The following is a 22,478-nucleotide window of genomic DNA, read 5'->3' on the forward strand; positions in this document are numbered from 1 at the left end:
TCCCAGTGCCCAGTGATACCGATGTCCACAGTCCCAGTGCCCAGTGATACCGGAGTCCACAGTCCCACTGCCCAGTGATACCGATGTCCACAGTCCCAGTGCCCAGTGATACCGGAGTCCACGGTCCCAGTGCCCAGTGATACCGATGTCCACAGTCCCAGTGCCCAGTGATAGCGGAGTCCACGGTCCCAGTGCCCAGTGATACCGATGTCCACAGTCCCAGTGCCCAGTGATAGCGGTGTCCACACTCCCAGTGCCCAGTGATACCGATGTCCACACTCCCAGTGCCCAGTGATACCGATGTCCACAGTCCCAGTGCCCAGTGATACCGATGTCCACAGTCCCAGTGCCCAGTGATACCGATGTCCACAGTCCCAGTGCCCAGTGATACCGATGTCCACAGTCCCAGTGCCCAGTGATACCGGAGTCCACGGTCCCAGTGCCCAGTGATACCGATGTCCACAGTCCCAGTGCCCAGTGATAGCGGTGTCCACACTCCCAGTGCCCAGTGATACCGATGTCCACAGGTCCAATGCTCAGTGATATTAATGACTGAAGCATAAAACCCTCCACTGCCCATGATGGACTCATTTATATCCACCACTTTCTGTAGTCTTTTCCATTCCTGGGCATTAGTAATTTTATACTCGGCCACAATGCAACCAGTACATATCTACACAAGGTTGTCAAAGTTGAGGGTATTTAGGCTTATTCTGAGAAAACAAGCTCTACATTAAAGGAAAACAGCTGATGGATTCTTAAAAGCCCTGAAAGCCTTTGATGAAACATCAATAGTTATTCTCAGGGGAATTTTGCATTGTGTAATTCAACCACGGGCTCTTCTAATAAACAATTTTGCATGTATTCCACTGCTCCATCAGTCTCGTTTCCATAGTAACTCCTGTATCTATGCAGAATTTCTCAGAAAGGAAATTAGGCCAAGGTACCTCATCAGTTTTAGTACCCCAGCCACATAAGGACACAAAAGGAAGCTGATCACAGCTTGGCCAATCAGACTCATTCCAGTTTCATCTTCAGGTTCAAACTTCAAAGTAAATAACCCTGAAATTTATTTTCTTGCAAACATTCACAGTAAATACAAAGGAACAAAAAACAATCAAAATAATAATAATAATGAAAAATGAAAAATAAATAAGCAATAAATCTTGGGAACTTGAGAAAAAGAGTCCTTGAAAGTGACTCCATAAGCTCTGGGACAGTTCAGTGTTGGGGTGAATGAAGTTGAGTGAAGCCGAGGGGGTAATAACTGTTCCTGAACCTGGTGGTGTGAGTCCTCAGGCTCCTGTACCTTCTTCCTGGTGGCAGTATTGAGAAGAGAAAATGGCTTGGGTGGTAGTTGTCCTTGATGATGGAGGCTGATTTCCTGCGACTATGCTCCATGTGGATGTTCTCAATGGTAGGGAGGACTTTAATAGGTGGAGAGGGAAGAATAAGGTGAGGAGGTTTAAGCAGGGATTCCAAAGCTTTGGCCCTTGGCTGTTGAAGGCATGGCTGCCCATGGTGGAGCAATGGAATGCTGGAGGACAAAACCGGAGGATTACAGAGATCTGAGGAGGATATAGGCTGAAATGTTACACAGGCAGAGAGAATGCAAGGCAATTGAAGGGTCTGAAAACAAAAATGAACTTGGGGCTGTTTGTTGTGGATAGTGTTGATCATAAACACAGGGGGGTCTGCAAATGCTGGAATCCACAGCAACACACACAAAATGCAGATGGAACTCAGCAGGTCAGGCAGCACCCATGGAGAAGAATAAATAGTCAACATTTCGAGCCGAAACCCTTCATCAGGACTAGAAAGGAAGGGCAAAGATGCTAGAATAAGAAGTTGGAGGGGAGGGGACACAAGTGAGAAGCTGAGAGGTGATAGGTGGAAAAGGTAAAGGGCTAAAGATGAAGGAACTTGATAGATGAGGAGAGTGGACCATGAACCACCTATTGACTCCCAGATTCTCACTTTATTACCCCACCCCCATCTACTACCTTCCCACTCACCTGGCCTTACCTGTCACCTGCCAGCTTGCACTCCTTCCCATCCCTCACCTTCTTATTCTGGCTTCTTCCCCCTTCCTTTCCAGTCAGCTCAAAACGTTGATAGTTTACTCTCCTCTATAGATGCTGCCTGACCTGCAGCATTCCTCTAGAATTTTGTCAAATATGATGTTATACTTCAGGAGATTAAATGCAAAGAGACAGTATACAGTTAATGAAAGACCCTTAACAGTGTTGATGTGCAAAGGGATCTTGGGATTCCAAGTCCAAATCTCCTTGAAATTGTCTACACAGTTTAGTAGAATGGTAAAGAAGTCATGTGGCATGTTTGCCTTTATTAGTTGAAAAACTGAGTTCAAAAATCAGGAAGTTTTGTTGTTTTTTGTGCGGGGAGGAGGGATTTGGGGATTGATGATTGCGTTGCCAGTTTTTTCTGTCTTGGTTTCGTGGCTATCCGGAGAAGAAGAATTTCAGAGTTGTATATTTTGATAATAAATGAACCTTTAAGCCTTTGAATATTTGAGCTTTATAAAACTCAAATTAGGCCTCATCTGGAGTATTGCATAGACACAGGAGATTCCACAAATGCTGGAAATACAGAGTAATGCACAGAATATCTGGAGCAGCCCAGCAGGCCAGGAGCAGCTATGGAAAGGAATAAACAGTCAACATTTCAGGCTGAGAACATTCAGTTCTGCTTGGCCACCATAGGAAGGATGTGGAGGCTTTGGAGAGGGTGCAGAAGAGTTTTAGCAGGATGCTGCCTGGATTAGAGATCATGAGAGTTTGGACAAATGTGGGTTTTTTTTTTCTGGAGTAGTGGAGGCTGAATGGAGATTTCATCGAAGTTTATAAGATTATGAGAGGAAAAGATAGAGTAGACAGACAGTATACTTTTTCCAGGGTTGAAATGTCTAACACCAGAGGTCCTGCATTTAAAGCAAAGGGGGTAAACTCAAGGGAGATGGTTCTATGGAAATGTGAGAGACACGTATTTTACACACAGAGTGGTGGGTGCCTGGAGAGGTGATGGAGGCAAATATGACAGATGTGTCTGGGTGGTTGTTCAATAGGAACATGAAAATATAGAGAATGGAAGGTAATGGATATTGTGTAGCCAGAAAGGATTAATAAATTAGGCGTTCAATTACTAATTTAATTGATAAGTGTCAATTTAATTTAACACAGCCAATATACATACTGAAGCAGCTATATACTGTAGCTTCTAATAACATCCTTTCTGCAGGGAGGAATCAGATCTTTCTGCTCTTCAAATAACCAACACTCCTGCTGAGCTCCACGGGCTCCTACAGAACTGCAAGGGCAGGGAAGGACATAAACAAAGTAAAAGGCAGCAGAAAATATCCTGAAGCAAGACCAGGGTTTGAATTGAGCCACTGCCACACAGTGCCAGGATGACCTCTGGTGCTGTCTGCCTGGAGTTTGCAGGTTTTGCCACGTATGGCTGTGGACATTGGGTGTACATAAAGCGGAAGTTGACAGTTTCTTGATCAGTAAGTGTCAAAGGCTATGGGAAGAAGGCAGGAGAGTGGGGCTGAGAGGGAAAATAAATCGGCCATGATGGAATGGTGAAACAAAGTCAATGGGTCAAATGGCTGAAATATACTGCTGTGTCTTACGGTCTAATTCTGCTATCCTTGGAAACAGAAATGAGGAGGAATTTCTTCAGCTGGAGAGTGGTGAATCTGTGGAATTCATTGCCAAGGACGGCTGTTGAGGCCAAGTCATCGAGTATATTTAAAGTGGAGGCTGCTAATTTCTTGATTAGCCAGGGTGTCAAAGATTGCAGGGAGAACGGGGTTGAGAGGGATAGTAACTCAGCCACGACAGAATGGCTGAGCAGAGCCTCGATGGGCCGAATGGCCTAATTCTGCTCCGATGTCCTATGGTCTAAATGATCTGAGTGTGTGGTTAAGTGATAGAACCGGGGGTCAGGAGGGGGTTGTAGTTGGATGAGGGTGCGGAGAAGTTTACAGTGGGATAAGTAGTGGAGTTTAATTGCAGTCTCAGCAGCCTGAAGGGTGTGTTTCATAAACGTGCAACATTACAGCACAGGACCCACCCTTTGGCCCACAACATCATGCTGGCCTTTTCACTTGCTCTCAGATTAATTTAGCCTAGGATCAATTCTTCCTAGGGTTGCTGCCTAATACCAGAAGGCATGCATTTAAGATGAGAGGGGGTAAATTCAAAGGAGATGTGAGGGGGGAAGTTCTTTACGCAGAGGCAGAGAGGTGGGTGCCTGGAATGTGCTGCCTGGGGTACTGGTAGAGGCAGATACAGTGGAGACGTTTACACAGGCACCAAGATGTGAGAAAATAGAAGCATATGGACATCATGTTGGCAAAGGGGATTAGTTTAGTTGTTCATTTGATTACTGATTTAATTAGTTCAGCACAACATTGTGGACTGAAGGGCCTGTTCCTGTGCTGTACTTTGTAATGTTCTTTGTAACCCTCCCTCCCACGTAACCCTCCATTTTTCTATCATCCATGTGCCTACCTAATGTCTGGCAGGGCAATCCAGCTACCCACAACACTCTGTGTAAAATTACTACCTCTGACATCCTGCCTACATTCTCCTCCAAACACCTTAATATTATGCCCTCTTGTAAGAGCCATTTCTGCCCTGGGAACAGGTCTCTAGCTATCCACTCTATTTCTCATCCTCATTTGTTTCAAAGAGAAAATCCATCAGTATTTTGATACACTGAGTGGCTGAATTCTGCTCCTACGTCTTATGGTCTAACTCCACATGGGAAGTAAGAAGATTCTACTCCTCCAAATCTAAATTCTATGGCTCCAGGAATTAATAGCAAAGAACACTTTACTCTGCATTCTGTTATTGTTTTCCCTCACTGCACCTCACTGCACTGTGTAATGATCTGATCTGTATGAATATTAAGCAAGACAAACTTTTCACTGTATCTCAGTATGTGTGACAATTCCAAAACTCTCCTTTTATTGCACCCATTTCCTCGCTAACCCTAACATATTGTCAGTGGTTGAATTTGATTTGGTTGCCCTCCTACTAAGCAGATGGAATACTTTACTGTACTGGAGGCGGGAGATCAGTGTATTGAACTCTAGTTCCTGGCCTGTGGCTGCTTGGCTTGAGGAATACATCAGAAGTTTCAACCGCACAGATCTTAAAAGGACTGAAACAAAATTATAAACGTTGTGAGCACACTGCAAAGGCATCTTTTTCTTTTAGAGAGATGGCTATCTGAGGTACCAAGGGACTTGGGAGTCCTTGTGTAGGATTCCCTAAAGGTTAATTTGCAGGTTGAGTCAGTGGTGAGGAAGGCAAATGCAATGTCAGCATTCATTTCAAGATATAAGAACAAGGATGAGATGCTGAGACTTTATAAGGCATTGGTCAGACCGCATGGAGTATTGTGCAGAGTTTTGGGCCCTTATCTGAGAAAAGATATGTTGGCATTGGAGAGGGTCTAGAGGAGGTTTATGAGAATTATTCCAGGAATGAAAGGGTTAATGCACAAGGAGTGTTTGATGGTTGCGGGCCTGTACTCACTGGAGTTTAGAAGAAGAACGGGACGGGGAATCTCATTGAAACCTATCGAATATTGGAAGGCCTAGACAGAATAGATGTGGAGAAGTTTCCTATATTGGAGGGAGTCTAAGACCAGAGGACACAGAACAGAGGGATGTCCGTTTAAAACAGAGATGAAGAGCAGTTTCTTAGCCAGAGGGTGATGAATCTGTGAAATTCATTCCCACAGAAGGTTGTGGAGGCCAAGTTATTGAGTATATTTAAAGATGAGTTTGATAGGTTCTTGATTAGTCAGGGCATCAAAGGTTATGGAGGGAAGGCAGGAGAATGGGGTTGAGAGGGATAAAAAATGAGCCATCGTGGAATTGCGAAGCGATTTTATGGTCTTGTGAGAGAAGTTTATCTGAAATGGAGGCTCCAGGAGCTTTAAAGCGCATAGGCTCACCGTGTTATGGGAAATGAATTTCCAGCAAGCATGCAGAATAACACAAACCAACTCTAATCACAGCAGCAAAAAAAAGTGTTTTCAGCAAAGCTGTTCATTTGTAGGTAGAAAATTAGCATAATTATCTTTACTTATTCAAGGAATGTGGGCGTTACTGGCAGAAACTCCTTTTATTGCTCATTCTCATTGCTAATCCAATCTCTACTTGAACATCCTTCTTGATTTCTCCAATTTAAAGTAATTGCCCCTCCACCCTTTCTGCTTTCCCCACACTGGCCTCTTACCTCTTCATCTCACCTGCCTATCGCCTCCTCCTGGTGCCCTTCTTCCTTCCCTTTCCCCATGGTCCCCTCTCCTCACCTATCAGATTCCTTCTTCTCCAGCCCTTTACCCTTTCTACTTATCACCTCCCGGCTTCTCACATCAACCCCCTCTCCAACTCACCTGACTTCACCCATTACCTTCTAGTTTACTCTCATTTGCCTCCCTCCACCTTCTTATTATGGAATCTCTCTGCCCCACTTTCCAGTCCTGAAGAAGGGTTAAAGCCCAAAGTGTCAACCGTTTATTCATTTCCATGGATGTTGCCTGACCTGCTGAGCTCCTCCAGCATTTCCTGTCTGTTATTCTCGAACTGCTGTCATTGCTGTGGTGAAGGTTCCAGAATCGAGACCCAGCAATGATGAATTCTCAGTCGGGATGGTGTGGGATGTGTGGGAAAACTGCAGGAGGTGGGTGGGGTTTCTCTATGCAGGGATAATGTGGGACGGGGGGAAACTGCAGGGATAATGTGGGACGGGGGGAAACTGCAGGGATAATGGGGGATGGGGGGAAACTGCAGGGATAATGTGGGACGGGGGAAACTGCAGGGATAATGTGGGACGGGGGGAAACTGCAGGGATAATGTGGGACGGGGGGAAACTGCAGGGATAATGTGGGACAGGAGGGGAAACTGCAGGGATAATGTGGGACGGGGGAAACTGCAGGGATAAAGTGGGACATGGGGAAACTGCAGGGATAATGTGAGACAGGAGGGAAAACTGCAGGGATAATGTGGGACGTGAGGAAACTGCAGGGATAATGTGAGACAGGAGGGAAAACTGCAGGGATAATGTGGGACGTGAGGAAACTGCAGGGATAAAGTGAGACGGGAGGGGAAACTGCAGGGATAATGTGGGACGGGAGGGGAAACTGCAGGGATAATGTGAGACGGGAGGGGAAACTGCAGGGATAATGTGAGACGGGAGGGGTAACTGCAGGGATAATGTGGGATGTGAGGGGAAATGCAGGGATAATGTGGGACGGGAGGAGAAACTGCAGGGATATTGTAGAACGGGGGAAACTGCAGGGATAATGTGGGACGGGGGGAAACTGCAGGGATAATGGGGGATGGGGGGAAACTGCAGGGATAATGTGGGACGGGGGAAACTGCAGGGATAATGTGGGACGGGGGGAAACTGCAGGGATAATGTGGGACGGGGGGAAACTGCAGGGATAATGTGGGACAGGAGGGGAAACTGCAGGGATAATGTGGGACGGGGGGAAACTGCAGGGATAATGGGGGATGGGGGGAAACTACAGGGATAATGTGGGATGGGGGAAACTACAGGGATAATGTGGGATGTGAGGAAACTGCAGGGATAATGTGGGACGGGGGAAACTGCAGGGATAATGTGGGACGTGAGGGGAAACTGCAGGGATAATGTGAGACGGGAGGGGTAACTGCAGGGATAAAGTGGGACATGGGGAAACTGCAGGGATAATGTGAGACAGGAGGGAAAACTGCAGGGATAATGTGGGACGTGAGGAAACTGCAGGGATAATGTGAGACGGGAGGGGAAACTGCAGGGATAATGTGAGACGGGAGGGGTAACAGCAGGGATAATGTGGGACGGCAGGGGAAAATGCAGGGATAATGTGAGACGGGAGGGGAAACTGCAGGGATATTGTAGAACGGGGGAAACTGCAGGGATAATGTGGGATGTGAGGAAACTGCAGGGATAATGTGAGACAGAAGGGAAAACTGCAGGGATAATGTGGGATGTGAGGAAACTGCAGGGATAAAGTGAGACAGGAGGGGAAACTGCAGGGATAATGTGGGACGTGAGGGGAAACTGCAGGGATAATGTGGGACGGGAGGAGAAACTGCAGGGATAATGTGGGACGGAAGGGGAAAATGCAGGGATAATGTGAGACAGGAGGGAAAACTGCAGGGATAATGTGGGACGTGAGGAAACTGCAGGGATAAAGTGAGACGGGAGGGGAAACTGCAGGGATAATGTGGGACGGGAGGGGAAACTGCAGGGATAATGTGAGACGGGAGGGGAAACTGCAGGGATAATGTGAGACGGGAGGGGTAACTGCAGGGATAATGTGGGATGTGAGGGGAAATGCAGGGATAATGTGGGACAGGAGGAGAAACTGCAGGGATAATGTGGGACGGGAGGGGAAACTGCAGGGATATTGTAGAACGGGGGAAACTGCAGGGATAATGTGGGATGTGAGGAAACTGCAGGGATAATGTGAGACAGAAGGGAAACCTGCAGGGATAATGTGGGACGTGAGGAAACTGCAGGGATAATGTGAGACAGAAGGGAAAACTGCAGGGATAATGTGGGACGTGAGGAAACTGCAGGGATAAAGTGAGACGGGAGGGGAAACTGCAGGGATAATGTGGGACGTGAGGGGAAACTGCAGGGATAATGTGGGACGGGAGAAGAAACTGCAGGGATAATGTGGGATGTGAGGGGAAACTGCAGGGATAATGTGCGATGTGAGGGGAAACTGCAGGGATAAAGTGGGACGGGGGGAAACTGCAGGGATAAAGTGGGACGGGGGAAACTGCAGGGATAAAGTGGTACAGGGGGAAGAAACTGCAGGGATAATGTGGGATGTGAGGGGAAACTGCAGGGATAATGTTGGATGTGAGGGGAAACTGCAGGGATAATGTGGGAAGTGAGGAAACTGCAGGGATAATGTGGGACGGGGGGAAACTGCAGGAGGTGGGGTCCCTCTATGCAGGGAATTTATTTCCATCCAACCTACACAGGATACTGCAGCAGTGTAAAACATCGGTTAAGAACAGAGAACATAGGTCATAGGACTGTTACTGTGCTATGTATCTAAATAATAAAGATGATCAAAGATATATATAGAACCATATAGTTGGTGCACAGTGAGTGAGTGGCTGGAATATTAGGTAGATGTCTGTAGCAGAGAGTGGGCTGTTGATTTCGCAGAACTGCGGGAATGGTGTCGGGCTGCTCCAGCAAAGTTATTTTACAGATGATACGCAGCCTTTTCCTGCGCTTTAGCACCAGCAACCCAATGGCAAGGAAATTCTTCACTTCCCCAGGGAAGTTGCAATGAATATTCATGAATATGCTTATGCAAATTTGTTTGAACTCTCCCACAGTACCTGTTCAATGAGAATTAAATCCGTGAAGTGAATCACTAAATCACAGCAAGGAGAGTTTACAAAGGAAATCACAGGTTGTACATGCCCACAACATGCTTATACAGGAAATGGCTCGCCAAGCAGGACCTTGGCACACAGATGAGAGAAACGTGGAGGGCACTGTTGGAGGGAAGGGAATCCAAATCAGAATCAGGTTTAATATCACTGGCATATGATGTGAAGTTGGTTTACTTGCAGGAGTAGAACATTGCATACACAATAAAAATAATATGCTACAATAAGAACTTTGTAGAAAAATTTAAATTAGATCAACAGTGCAAAAATAGTGAGTAAGTGTTTGTGGGTTCATTGTCCATTCAGAAATCTAATGGTCGCAGGGAGGAAGCTGAGGAGATTGATAGCGGCCGGTGGGGGGGCATATGAGTAGCAGCAGTGCTATTGATTGATGTGTAGGATGCGATGGAACGATGCTGAAAGCATTGAGTTTGAATGTAAAGAATGAAAAGGCATTCCATGGTTTATTCCTGTAAAGCAAAACACAAAATGCTGGAGGAACTCAGCAGCTCAGGCAGCATTGACAGAGGGGAATAGATATCCACCTTTTTGAGCTGAGACCCTTCATCAGGACTGAAAAGGAAGGGTCAATGCCAGAATAAAAAGGTGGGGGGAGGGGAAGGAGGCTCGCTAGAAGGAGATAGGTGAAGCCAGGTGGGTGGGAAAGATAAAGGGCTGGAGAAGAATGAATCTGATAGAGAGGAGAGTAGATTATAGGAAAAAAGGAAAGAGTAACGGTACCAGGAGAGGTGATAGATAGCAGAAAAGTGGTCCGAAGCCAGATTGGGGAATAGAAGAGGGGGGAACTTTTTACCAGAAGGAGAGATAGATATTCATACTATCAGATTGGAGGCTACCCAGATGGAATATAAGGGGTTGCTCCTCCAGCCTGTGGGTGGTCTCATCTTGACACCAAAGAAGGCCGCAGATTCACATGTCAGAATGGGAATGGGAATTGGAATTAAAATGTTTAGGAGGTTCTGATTTTGGTGGATGTTGCGGAGATGAATAAAGTTAGTTGTGTTCAAAAAAGTTTGATTATGGAGTGGCCTGAAAGGGCAGCACAGTATTGTGGGGCCAAGGGACTACGCTACTCTGTTCTATGTTCGAGGTGACAACAATAAACTGATTCACCAAATTACCAACGGGCACTAGAGCTGCTGTCTTTTGAGATCATAACATAAGAGGTTCTGCAGATACCAGAAATCCAGAGCAACCCACAGAAAATGCTGGAGGAACTCAGCAGGTCATGGAAATGAATAAGCAGTCAACTTATCGGCTGAGACCCTTCATCTAGTCTGAAAAGGAAGGGGAAAGAAGCCAAAATCATAAACACAAGAGATTCTACAGATGCTGGAAATACAGAGCAACACACACAAAATGTTTAGCAGTTCGGGCAGCATCCGTGGAAATGAGCAGTCAACGTCTCGGCCCGAAATGTTGACTGCTCATTTCCACGGATGTTGCCCAACCTGCTGAGTTCCTCCAGCTTGTTCGTACGTGTTGATTTGACCACAGCATCTGCAGTGTATTTTGTGTTTAAACACAAAATGTTGGTGGAACTCAGCAGGTCAGGGCGGGTCATGAAGGTTTACAGGAGAAGGCAGGAGATAGGAGCTGAGAAGGAAATGGATCAGGTGTGATGAAATGGCGGAGCAGCCTCAATGCGCCAAAAAGCCTGATTCTGTTTCTGTATCTTACTGTCATCTATAGAAGTGAATAAACAGTCAATGTTTTGGGCCAAGACCCTTCATCAGGACTGGCGAGGAAGGGGCAAGATGCTAGAAATAAATGGTAGGGGGAGGAGAACAAGCTAGAAGGTGATAGGTGAGACCAGGTGGCTGAAAAGAACTCCGATCAAAGGAAGATTAACACATCCAAAATGGGGGAGGACTCCGCAGGCCAGGCAGAGTCAAGACCCTTCATCAGTACAGGTCTCTTAATATATCGCCTGCTTTACTTATTGATACACAGCGGACAAAGTGTCAGTAACAACAGCTATCAAAGGACTGACCAAGAACAGATACAATACTACCATTGATACTACCATACTCCGTAGCATTTTATTGATACATGCAACAGAAATATGGACCTTATTTCATTCAGATACAGTTACTAAGCAGGTAAAATAACCATACTACATTGTCTGAGTCACTTTGGTTGGTATAGTGGATATTTTCCTTAATTAATGTCCAGACTTCAAAACTCCCCCCTCAATAACACATGGATGGCAGTGCATTTCTCTCTCAGAAGTACAGCACTTGATGGACAATTAGCGAATCTCTTTGAAGTGGCAAACAAAAAGTCAAAGTTCAAATTTATTATCAAAGTATGTAATTGTATCACCATATACTACCCTGAGTTTAATTTTCTTGCAGGCATTCACAGTAGAACAAAGAAATGCAATAGAATCAATGGAAAACTACACAAAGACTGACAACCAATGTGTAAAGAAGACAAGCTGTGCAAATGCTTCAATAAACAAATAATAATAATAATAATAATAAGGAACTAAGCAAATAAATATGTTTCAAGATTCAAGATTGTTTAAAGTGTAAAGGAGAATGAAATAATTGTTACTCCAGATCTGATGCAGCACAGAAAACACAATAAGATAAAGAACATAATAATTTAAAAAAACTCACACTGAATAAATATCAATGTATAACACAGCTTATTTACATAGATTGATTGTATGTCCATAAAGTGACTCTAGGCTGTACATAAGGTGACAGATGTGAAATACTAATGTAGCAGTGGAGTTCGAGGGTGGAGGTGTTGATCAGTCTTACTGCTAGGGGAAAGTAGCTGTTTTTGAGTCTGGTGGTCCTGGTGGATGTTGTATCACCTCCTCCCTGATCAGAGTGGGACAGACAGTCCCTGAGCAGGGTGGGTGGGATCCTTCACGATGTTACTGGCCTTTTGCTGGCACCTTTCTGTATCTATGTCCTTGTTGGTGGGTAGGCCAGTGCCGGTGAAGAGCTGGCAAGTTTTGACTAGTGTGTCCACCGCAATGCAGTTTCTGTATCATGCAGTGGTGTAGCATGTTAGGATGCTTTCCACTGCACATCTATAAAATGATGTCAGCATAGATGTGTAAAGTCCAGCTCTCTTCAGCCTCCTCAGAAACAGAGGACTTGGTGAGTTTTTGTGTCCGTGTATAATGTGTTCTGAGACCATGAGAGGTTGTGTTAGGTTTGAACTCCCCAGAGTTGGAGACTGCTTTACTTTTCCACTGCTGTGCCACTAATGCAAGGAGGGGTATATGTGTAAAAGTTCTTTCTGAAGTTGATAACTATCTCCTCTGTCTTTTTGACATTAAGGAGGAGGTTATATAGACAGTAAAGTAAACTTATCATTAAATACATATAGTATATCACCATATGTTACCTTGAGGTTTATTTCAATATTAATATTCTAAGTAACATTATATCCTCAGGATAATCTAAGCTAATTCTCAGATGAAGACTTTGCAAAACCGTCACATGAAATGGCACTGTTCCTGAAAGAGGTGTTACAGGTAGATAGGGTGGTGAAGGCTATGTCTTGCACACTGGCCTTCATCAGTCAGGGCAGTTGGGATGCTATGCTGTAGACATACTGTACAAGACACTGGTGAAATATGAGGAATATTGTGTTCAGTTCTTGTCGCTATGCTGTAGGAAAGATATCATTAAGCTGGAAAGAATGCAGAAAAGACTTATGAGGATGTTGCCATGACTCAAAGGACTGCATTATGGACAGAGACTGAGCAGGTTGGAACTTGTTTCATTGGAGCATTGAAGAATGAGGAGTGAACCTAGAGAGGTGGATAAAATCTTGAGGGGCATACATTGGGAGAATGCACACAGTCTTTTCCCAGGTTGAGAAGGAGAAAACATAGATGACTTTAGATCACTTGGTGGAGATCTGTTTTCACTTTGACACCAAAGAGTTTGTTTTTCTGTTTATCAGTATCAAAAAAAGCCAAATTGAATCCACTGTGTTTCAACGTTGTAAAACAACAAAGCATTAAAACTTCTGGGGTGGGGGGGGGGGGGGTTAAATACTTTTCAATAGGTACAGTACATGGTTTGGAAAGATTTACAGGCATGTGGATCAAATGTGGACAATGAGATTATCTTAAATGGACATCTTATCGATCTATTTATTTATTTGGAAAAACAGCATGGACAGACCCTTCTGGTCCAGTGAGCTGCACTGCCAAGCAACCCATTTGATTAAACTTAGCCTAATCACAGAAATTTACAAGGACCAATTAACCTACTAACTGGTACATCTTTGGATTGTGAGAAGAAACTGGAGCACCCAGAAGAAACACACACACTCATGGGAAGTACGTAAAAACTTTCTTAAAGAGGACATGGGATTGAACTCTGACCTCTGACACCCCAAACTCTAATATAGTCGCTCTACCTGCTATGCTACCGTGGCACCCCCAGCAATGCAATAAAATACCACCCAAACATAAATTAGACAAGCCTTTAAAACTCAGCTGCTAAAGCACCATTGGTCAGCTGGCCAAAGGATTGGCTCTGTGTTTTACGAGTTTGATTCGATAATGCTATTGATAACTAATGTTCAGCAACTTATGGGAGAAGTCTCTGAACATTCTCATTTGCACTGTGATGGGGCCCAGTACGCGAGTGTCAAAAACAAAATGGAAGCATTCAGTGCTGTGTTTAGCCATAAATGGCAACTGAATATCCATTGTCAGTGCTTCCTGAGATTCTCTCCGTCACAGAGACAGTCTCCAGCCACCTCAAATCACCCCCCATGCCTGAAGAAACTGTCCAGAACATGAATACTGACAGGCCTTCTGTTGCTGACACCTCCCATTCTGCACCCAGCCAACAGGATTCACCTGCCACTCATTCCAGACTCATCACCAGAAGCTTATTTAACCCCAGTTCGCATCTACACTCTTTGTTCATTCATTGAACCAGCTGGCCTCAACCAGTAACTCCCAGCTTTTACTCCCTCTCTCTAAAGTTTACTTTGTTGCATTTTGTGCTGGATTCTGTTCTCACTTGTTTTGTGGCCCTTTGTGGCTTTTTATTTTGCAATTATTAAAGTTATTGTTCAACACTGAATCATCTCCGCTGCTCTGTTTTTGGGTCGAGCCTCCTCTGCGTTCCCTGACAGATACAGCCAGCACTGTCATACTGAATACCTGTAGTCCAGGACTTGGGCCGCCAGCCAAGCTGCTTACAACACTGGCACCTACCTGACACGTCTTGTCTGCAAATTGTAGGACAAGTCTAATCTAGTTAATTACTGTATGAATAGCCCACTCTTAATCATCAGCAGGAGATGGACAATGCTGTCAACAGAGCTGTCACAGGTACTTACTAACCAATAACAGCTAACTGATTCTCAGTCTCCCATCACCAGGTAGAGAGATCACTTGATTTGAGTATGATGTTCTCCTGAGGAATTGTCTATTAGTGTGTCCTCAGGTGACTGTAGAGGCCGATAGAAGATCCACATATCCTGGCACTGTGTGGATAAATGTAAGTGTTTGGGTCTTTTGGTTGTTCAGTCTCTGCTTCTGCAGCTACCACTTATTCTCTGTGGCCCAGAGGCCGCTCCTCTGGAACAGGTTTCCTCCGGGTTATCTATTGAGTGCAAAGTCTTCCCAATTTTCAGGTGTAACGTTGGATTTCTTCCGGCTAATTTTTTGATGTTATCTTTGAAGTGTTTCCTTTTCCCACCAGGGGCTCACTGACCTTCCTTCAGCTGGACTAAAGGATCTGTTTTGGGGAGATGTGAGGTGGGCATCCAGAGGACACGACCTATCTGTAATGCCCGGGTTTTACTGCTGATGTTGTAGGGCATTTCATTTAATGGCTTTCTGTAGAAGCAGTGTGTTCTGTTGGTAGAGTTTGAGTTGCTGTTAAAGATAAGAGATTGTGATGTTTATGCTTGGGAAGGTTGTGTCATCCATTCAGGGTGGTGGAATTGGGAGAAGGTTCTAGAGAACACTGGGCAGAGAGGTTTTTGTGACGTTGACTGAAATAGGTACAGGGGGCATATCAGAAGTAAGTTTTTCAGACAGAGAGGGTGGGTGCGTGGAATGCATTGCCAGTGATGGTAGTGCAGGTGGATATGATCGGGTCTTTTAAGAGATTCTTAGATAGGTACGTGGAGCTTGGAAAAATAGAGGGCTGTACGGTAGGGAAATTCTAGGCAGCTTCTAGAGTAGGTTACATGGGTCGGCACAACATTGTGGGCCAAAGGGCCTGTAATGTGCTGTAGATTCATATGTTCTTTGTTCTATTTTTGAACAGTAATGGAGCTGTTCTGTACTTTAATTAGACGTTTAAACATAGAACGCTACATCACAGTACAGGCCTTTCAGCCCATAATGTTGTGTCGACATTTTAACCTACTCTAAGATTAATCTAACTCTTCCCTCCCACTTAACCATCCATTTTGTTATCATCCATAAGCCTATCTGAAAGTCTCTTAAATATCCCTAAAGTATTTTCCTCTACCAACACCCCAGGAGGGCATTCCACATACCAACCACTCTCTGTACAAAGCTTATCCCTGACATCTCCCTTATACTTTCCTACAATCACCCTAAAATTTTGCCCTCTCATATTAGCCACTTCCAACCTGGAAAAAAGTCTCAAGCTGTCCCTTTGGTCTATGCCTCTTATCATTTTGTACACCTCCATCAATTCACTTCTCACTGTCCTTCTCTCCAAAGAGAAAAGCCCGAGCTTACTCAAACTATCCTCCTAAAACATTCTCTCTAATCCAGGGAATATCCTAGTAAATCTCCTCTGTGCCTTCTCTAAAATTTCAACATTCTTCCTATAATGTGACCAGAACTGAACACAATATTGCAAATATGGCGTGGAAAGTGAGTGAGATCAGGAATAATATTGTACATATCCAGTTGGAAGAAGAATGGTGAGGTTTGGCAAGATCTTGTATCTCTCTATTAAGTCAACTCTCATTTTTCAGCCTCCTACACTCCGTGGAAGAAGAAGCCCAGCCTATTGAACCGTCTTTGCCATCACACAGTGAATTCAAATGACAAAGACGTTAGATCATTGAAACACTTTATAAATTAAATAGACAGTAATGTAGAAACGGTAGATTTTCTTTTTGCAAATTGGTAAAATTTCTGATAAATAATGAAACAATCAGAAATGTTTCCATCACTTTACAGAGTCATTGAAATATGTTTTTAGCCCAACAGTTTTGGGTGTTAGATTTAAAAATACACACAGAATACATTAACCTTTACATCTGTACATTCCAACGATGTCAAGCTGTAACAGTTCTCAATAAGAACTGATTACAGAAAATCACACAATCAGGTGAGGGATGAAGATGTACATGTTGCTTTGACCCCAGCATCTGCAGAGTATTCTGTGAGGGATGGAGAGAGATTTTCATGGCAAATCCCACAAACCCAAGGAGAAATAATTTTACAATAAACTTGCTTCTTCAACTTCCAGTTCCTGTTGAATGAATAGTTTTCATCCTAACAAATGGCCTCGAATCTGATGACTTTACAGCTAAGAGTGGACAAGGACTTGATCAGATCATTCTGCTCATCTTTGTGAGGAGGTTGAAGAGCGCTGGATATCTAATCTCATGTCATTCCACAGATGTGCAGTAGAACGCACCCAGACATGCTGCATTATTGCTTGGTACAGATGTTATGGCCCATGATATTGTGCCAACCTTTTAAGATCAATTTAACCCTTCCCTGCCACATTGCCCTCAATTTTTCTATCATCCATGTGCCTATCTAAGAGTCTCTTAAATGTCCCTAACATATCTGCCTCTACCACCACATTTGGCAGCCTGTTCCACACACACACACCATAAGGCCAGTAACTATTCATATTAATTAACTTATTATATAGACTCCAAATAGGTATGAGAGATGTGAATTTCCCACTATTCAGGACATTTACAATGACAGGTGTGTAAAAAGGTTCTGAAGGATCATTGGGGATCCGAGTCACCCCAACCACAAACTGTTCCAGCTGCTACCATCCGGGAAGTGGTACCACAGCATAAAAGCCAGGACTAATAGGCTCCAGGACAGCTTCTTCCACCTGGCCATCAGTCTGATTAATTCATGCTGACACAACTGTATTTCTATGTTATATTGACTGTCCTGTTGTACACTTTATTTATTATAAATTACTATAAATTGCACTTCGCACATTTAGACAGAGACATAAATATTTTTTACTCCTGATGTATATGAAGGATGTAAGAAATATAGTCAATTCAATTCAGGATTTCAGGAACAGCTTCTTCCCTTTCACCATCAAATTTCAGAAAAAATAATGAACCCATGTATACCTCACCGCCTCTTTTTTTTGCTTTTTAACTTATAGTTCTTTTTATTATTTTGTATTGCAATGTACTGCTTCTGCAAAACAGTAAATTTCTTGATATATGACAGTGATATTAAACCTGATTCTGAATTCTGTAATTAATTCAACATATAAAGTCTGCTTTACATTTCACAGAAGAAGGGAGTTTTCTGTGAAAAGTTGATAAAGTTGTTGGTTATGTCCATCAGCCTGGAACTCCTGTTCAAATTATCCAAGGCTGAACATTGAGAATGTGGTAAATTGAGGGAATTCCTGTCAAATATTGAAAGGCCTAGATACAGTTGATGTGGGGAGGATGTTTCCCATAGGAAGAGAATCGAGGCACAGCCTCAGAATAGTGGGACATCCATTTAGAATGGAGATGAGGAGGAACTTCTTTAGCCAGAGTGTGGTGAATCTGTGGAATTCATTGTCACAGGTGGCAGTGGAGGCCAAGACATTGGATATATTTAAAGTGGAGTTTGACAGATTCTTGATTAGACAGGGCATCAAATGTTATAGAGAGAAGGCAAGGTAATAGAGTTGAGAGGAATAACAAATCAGCCATAATGGAATGGTACAGCAGACTTGAAGGGCCGAAAAGGCTAATTCTGTTCCCATGACTTATGGTCAAATGTGAAATGTGTCATTTTCATAAGGGTACTTTTAACGTTAGTTGTTGTCAAGAAGGCACAGCAGCATCTACTCTTCAGAGGAGACTGACACGTACGAGGCTCCTCGTCACAATCCGAACATCTTCCTAAAGAAGCATCGAGAGTGTCCCGTCTGGTTGCAGCTTTGTGTGGTACGGAAGCTGCAAAGCATCATGTTACAAGACCCTTCAGAGGATAGTGAAAATTGCCGGGAGGATCACTGGGGTCTCCCACCCCCACTACTTGTGACATTTACTGGGAGCGTTGCAGACAAAAGGCACAAAGCATTGTGGAGGATCCCAAACACCCATCCCACAATCTCTTTGACCCACTACCGTCAGGAAGGAGGTACAGGAGCATCAGGACTAGGACTGTCAGACTGGGTAACAGCTTCTTCCCTCAGGCTGTGAGACTAAAGGTCAGCACCAAGGTCTTGTCACCAGGATAGTGAGCTGCAGTGCATGCCATACATCCACCAGTCTCTGTATAAAATACTTACCTCTGATACCCCCTATAATTTTCTTCAATCACCTTAAAATTATGTCGTTTGTATTTCCATCCGGGGAAAGAAGTGCCGGCTGTCCACTTGATCTATGCCGATTATCATCTTGTACACCTCTATCATGTCACCTCTCACCGTCTTTCGCTCTAAAGAGAAAAGCCCTGCTCACTCAACCTGTCCTCATCAGACATGCTCTCTAATCCAGACAGCATCCTGGTAAATCTCTGCCCCCTCTCTAATCCAGGCAGCATCCTGGTAAATCTCTGCACTCTCTCTAATCCAGACAGCATCCTGGTAAATCTCTGCACTCTCTCTAATCCTGGCAGCATCCTGGTAAATCTCCTCTGCACCCTCTCTAATCCAGGCAGCATCCTGGTAAATCTCTGCACTCTCTTTAATCCAGACAGCATCCTGGTAAATCTCTGCACTCTCTCTAATCCTGGCAGCGTCCTGGTAAATCTCTGCACTCTCTCTAATCCAGACAGCATCCTGGTAAATCTCTGCACTCTCTCTAATCCAGACAGCATCCTGGTAAATCTCTGCACTCTCTCTAATCCAGACAGCATCCTGGTAAATCTCTGCACTCTCTCTAATCCAGACAGCATCCTGGTAAATCTCTGCACTCTCTCTAATCCTGGCAGCATCCTGGTAAATCTCTGCACTCTCTCTAATCCTGGCAGCATCCTGGTAAATCTCTGCACTCTCTCTAATCCTGGCAGCATCCTGGTAAATCTCCTCTGCACTCTCTCTAATCCAGACAGCATCCTGGTAAATCTCTGCACTCTCTCTAATCCTGGCAGCATTCTGGTAAATCTCCTCTGCACCCTCTCTAATCCAGACAGCATCCTGGTAAATCTCTGCACTCTCTCTAATCCTGGCAGCATTCTGGTAAATCTCCTCTGCACTCTCTCTAATCCAGACAGCATCCTGGTAAATCTCTGCACCCTCTCTAATCCAGACAGCATCCTGGTAAATCTCTGCACTCTCTCTAATCCAGACAGCATCCTGGTAAATCTCTGCACTCTCTCTAATCCAGACAGCATCCTGGTAAATCTCTGCACTCTCTCTAATCCAGACAGCATCCTGGTAAATCTCTGCACTCTCTCTAATCCAGACAGCATCCTGGTAAATCTCTGCACTCTCTCTAATCCAGACAGCATCCTGGTAAATCTCTGCACTCTCTCTAATCCAGACAGCATCCTGGTAAATCTCTGCACTCTCTCTAATCCAGACAGCATCCTGGTAAATCTCTGCACTCTCTCTAATCCAGACAGCATCCTGGTGAACCTCCTCTATAATAATAAAGGAAATCATTAGCTAACGTTAGCTTAGGTCCCTTAAACATGGAGACTGGAGAAGTTAGACTGGGAAATAAGGAAATAGCAGAGAAATTTACCAAGCCCGTTGGGTCTGCATTCTTGGAAGAAACATAACTAAAAAATCACATAGAAGTTCAGGAGATCTACAGATCTGGAGTAAATGTGATCAAAGGTATTCAGGTTCATTGAAAACTGGTACCATGGAAACAAAAAAATGTAACTGAAGGCAAATAATTTCCCAGGAGCTGATGAATGACATTTTGAAGGAAATGGTAATGGACAGAGTAATGGTGTATCTTTTTCGTGTAGATTAACAAATCGTAATTGTTATTCTGAGCTGAAAAGACAGTCATGTCAATCTATGAGAAATAAAAACCTTAATTGTAAGCCTATTTCAATCACAGTGAGTCTATTTAGTGCATTAAACAGTTTCCTTGGGTAAGCTAATATATTCATCTGTGCTCATTACTTACTGATGTGTAAAGGTAACCCTCGTTGTTCATTGCCAGGTAGAGACCTGTTTTCACACCTTGAATGGCAACAACACGAAGACCCACCGGTATGAGATTGAATAAAGCTGCGGAAAGAGAGAATTCTGTTTGAGAAATCAACCAATAATCTCTTAAACAAAGTTCAAAGTAAATTTATTATCAAAGTACATATATGTTACCATATACAACCCTGAGATTCATTTTCCAGTGGAGATACTTAGTAAATACAAAGAAACACAATGTATAATGTGCAAAAAAACAACAAACTGTTCAAATTCAAAAAGGAAGAGAAGAAAATACTACTAATAATAAATCAATAAAGAATGAACATCTAGCACATGAGACAAAGAGTCCTTGAAGGTGGTCCAGAAGGCCCGTTATCCTGCAGTATCTTGAAATGAAATAAAATAATAACAAATGGAGTAGAGAGATTAGCCATTTTACAGAGTGGTAGGACAAACTCAAGGGGCCAATTGGCCTCCCCAGCCTTCTTTCTCTAGCCTGTAGAGTGTTGCTGTAGTGTGAGGTCTCTGTTTGGATCATTATACCTTTGAAGGATCTGGCACTTGAGTACTACCACATAGAGTCCAAATGTGGTGATCCCAATTAGTATTACAAAGCAGAGAAGCAACTTTTACCCTCTTTATCCATTTTTAACCATTTACCCCCCAGGGCCAGTTTGATACATTTTTCCTTTAATCGTGATGACCACATAACCCTCCCTTCCACACCACCAATCACCACTACTTTATCATTTCCTGTTCAAGTCACCTGATGTACAGACACTCCTGTGCCCAGCGTCACTTCATAGATGTACAATCAATCTAGGTATATGCTAACTTATGCACTTATATTTATTGCTTTTTAATATCATTATTTTGTTTCTTATCTTATTTTTTGTGTTGCATCAGATGCAGAGTAACAAATATTTTGTTCTTCTTTACACTTGTTTACTGGAAATGACATTAATAAATCTTGAATATTAAATATTGAATGACTGTTTCAGTTTAGGAACAGTTATTACTCTTCAACCATCAGGCTCTTGAATCAAAAGGGATAGCTTTACTCAACTTCACTCACCTTATCATTGACATGTTCCCATAACTTATGGACCCACTTTCAAAGGTTCTCAATATTTACTGGTTATTTACTTATTATGATTATTTCTGTTTTTCAGACAGATGGACAGACAAACATACTTTATTGATCCCGAGGGAAACTGGGTTTCATTACAGACGCACCAACCAAGAATAGTGTAGTAATATAGCAATATAAAACCATAAATAATTAAATAATAATATGTATATAATGCAAAGTGGAAATTAGTCCAGGACCAGCCTATTCTTGTGTATTTGTACAGTTTGCTGCCTTTACGTACTGGTTTTCTGCCCTGTAGGTGCAGCCTTTCATTGACTCGATTATGCTAATGGCTTACTGAGTATGCCCACAAGAAAATAAATAGCAAGGTTGTATTTGTAGCATATATGTACCTTGATAATAAATTTTCTTTGAACTCTTGGTATTTCTGCAAGAATAGAAAACAACTTAATCCTCTGTGCTAGAGAAATCCACACATGCTCTACATATACAGTGAATTCCAGATAATTAGGCCATCGGTTAATCAAAGCAGCTGCTCATTTGAGACAACTCTTAAAGAACAAAAATTGATTGAGAAAATAGCCAGGATTCCCTTCACTAA

The 22,478-nt window shown here is 43.5% G+C and overlaps 1 protein-coding gene across 4 annotated transcripts in view; it reads right to left on the bottom strand.

The window, feature by feature from the left end:
- The window catches only part of fgf13a (fibroblast growth factor 13a), a 516,601-nt gene that overhangs the window by 41,769 nt on the left and 452,354 nt on the right, over positions 1-22,478 (bottom strand). For all 4 annotated transcript variants that reach the window (XM_059976466.1, XM_059976468.1, XM_059976465.1 and 1 more), the window contains one exon: positions 20,762-20,865. In XM_059976466.1, coding sequence (XP_059832449.1) covers positions 20,762-20,865 — 104 coding nt within the window. The remainder of the gene's footprint in view (positions 1-20,761; positions 20,866-22,478) is intronic.

This window comes from Hypanus sabinus, chromosome 8, assembly GCF_030144855.1.
Source record: "Hypanus sabinus isolate sHypSab1 chromosome 8, sHypSab1.hap1, whole genome shotgun sequence".
Lineage (NCBI taxonomy): Eukaryota > Metazoa > Chordata > Chondrichthyes > Myliobatiformes > Dasyatidae > Hypanus > Hypanus sabinus.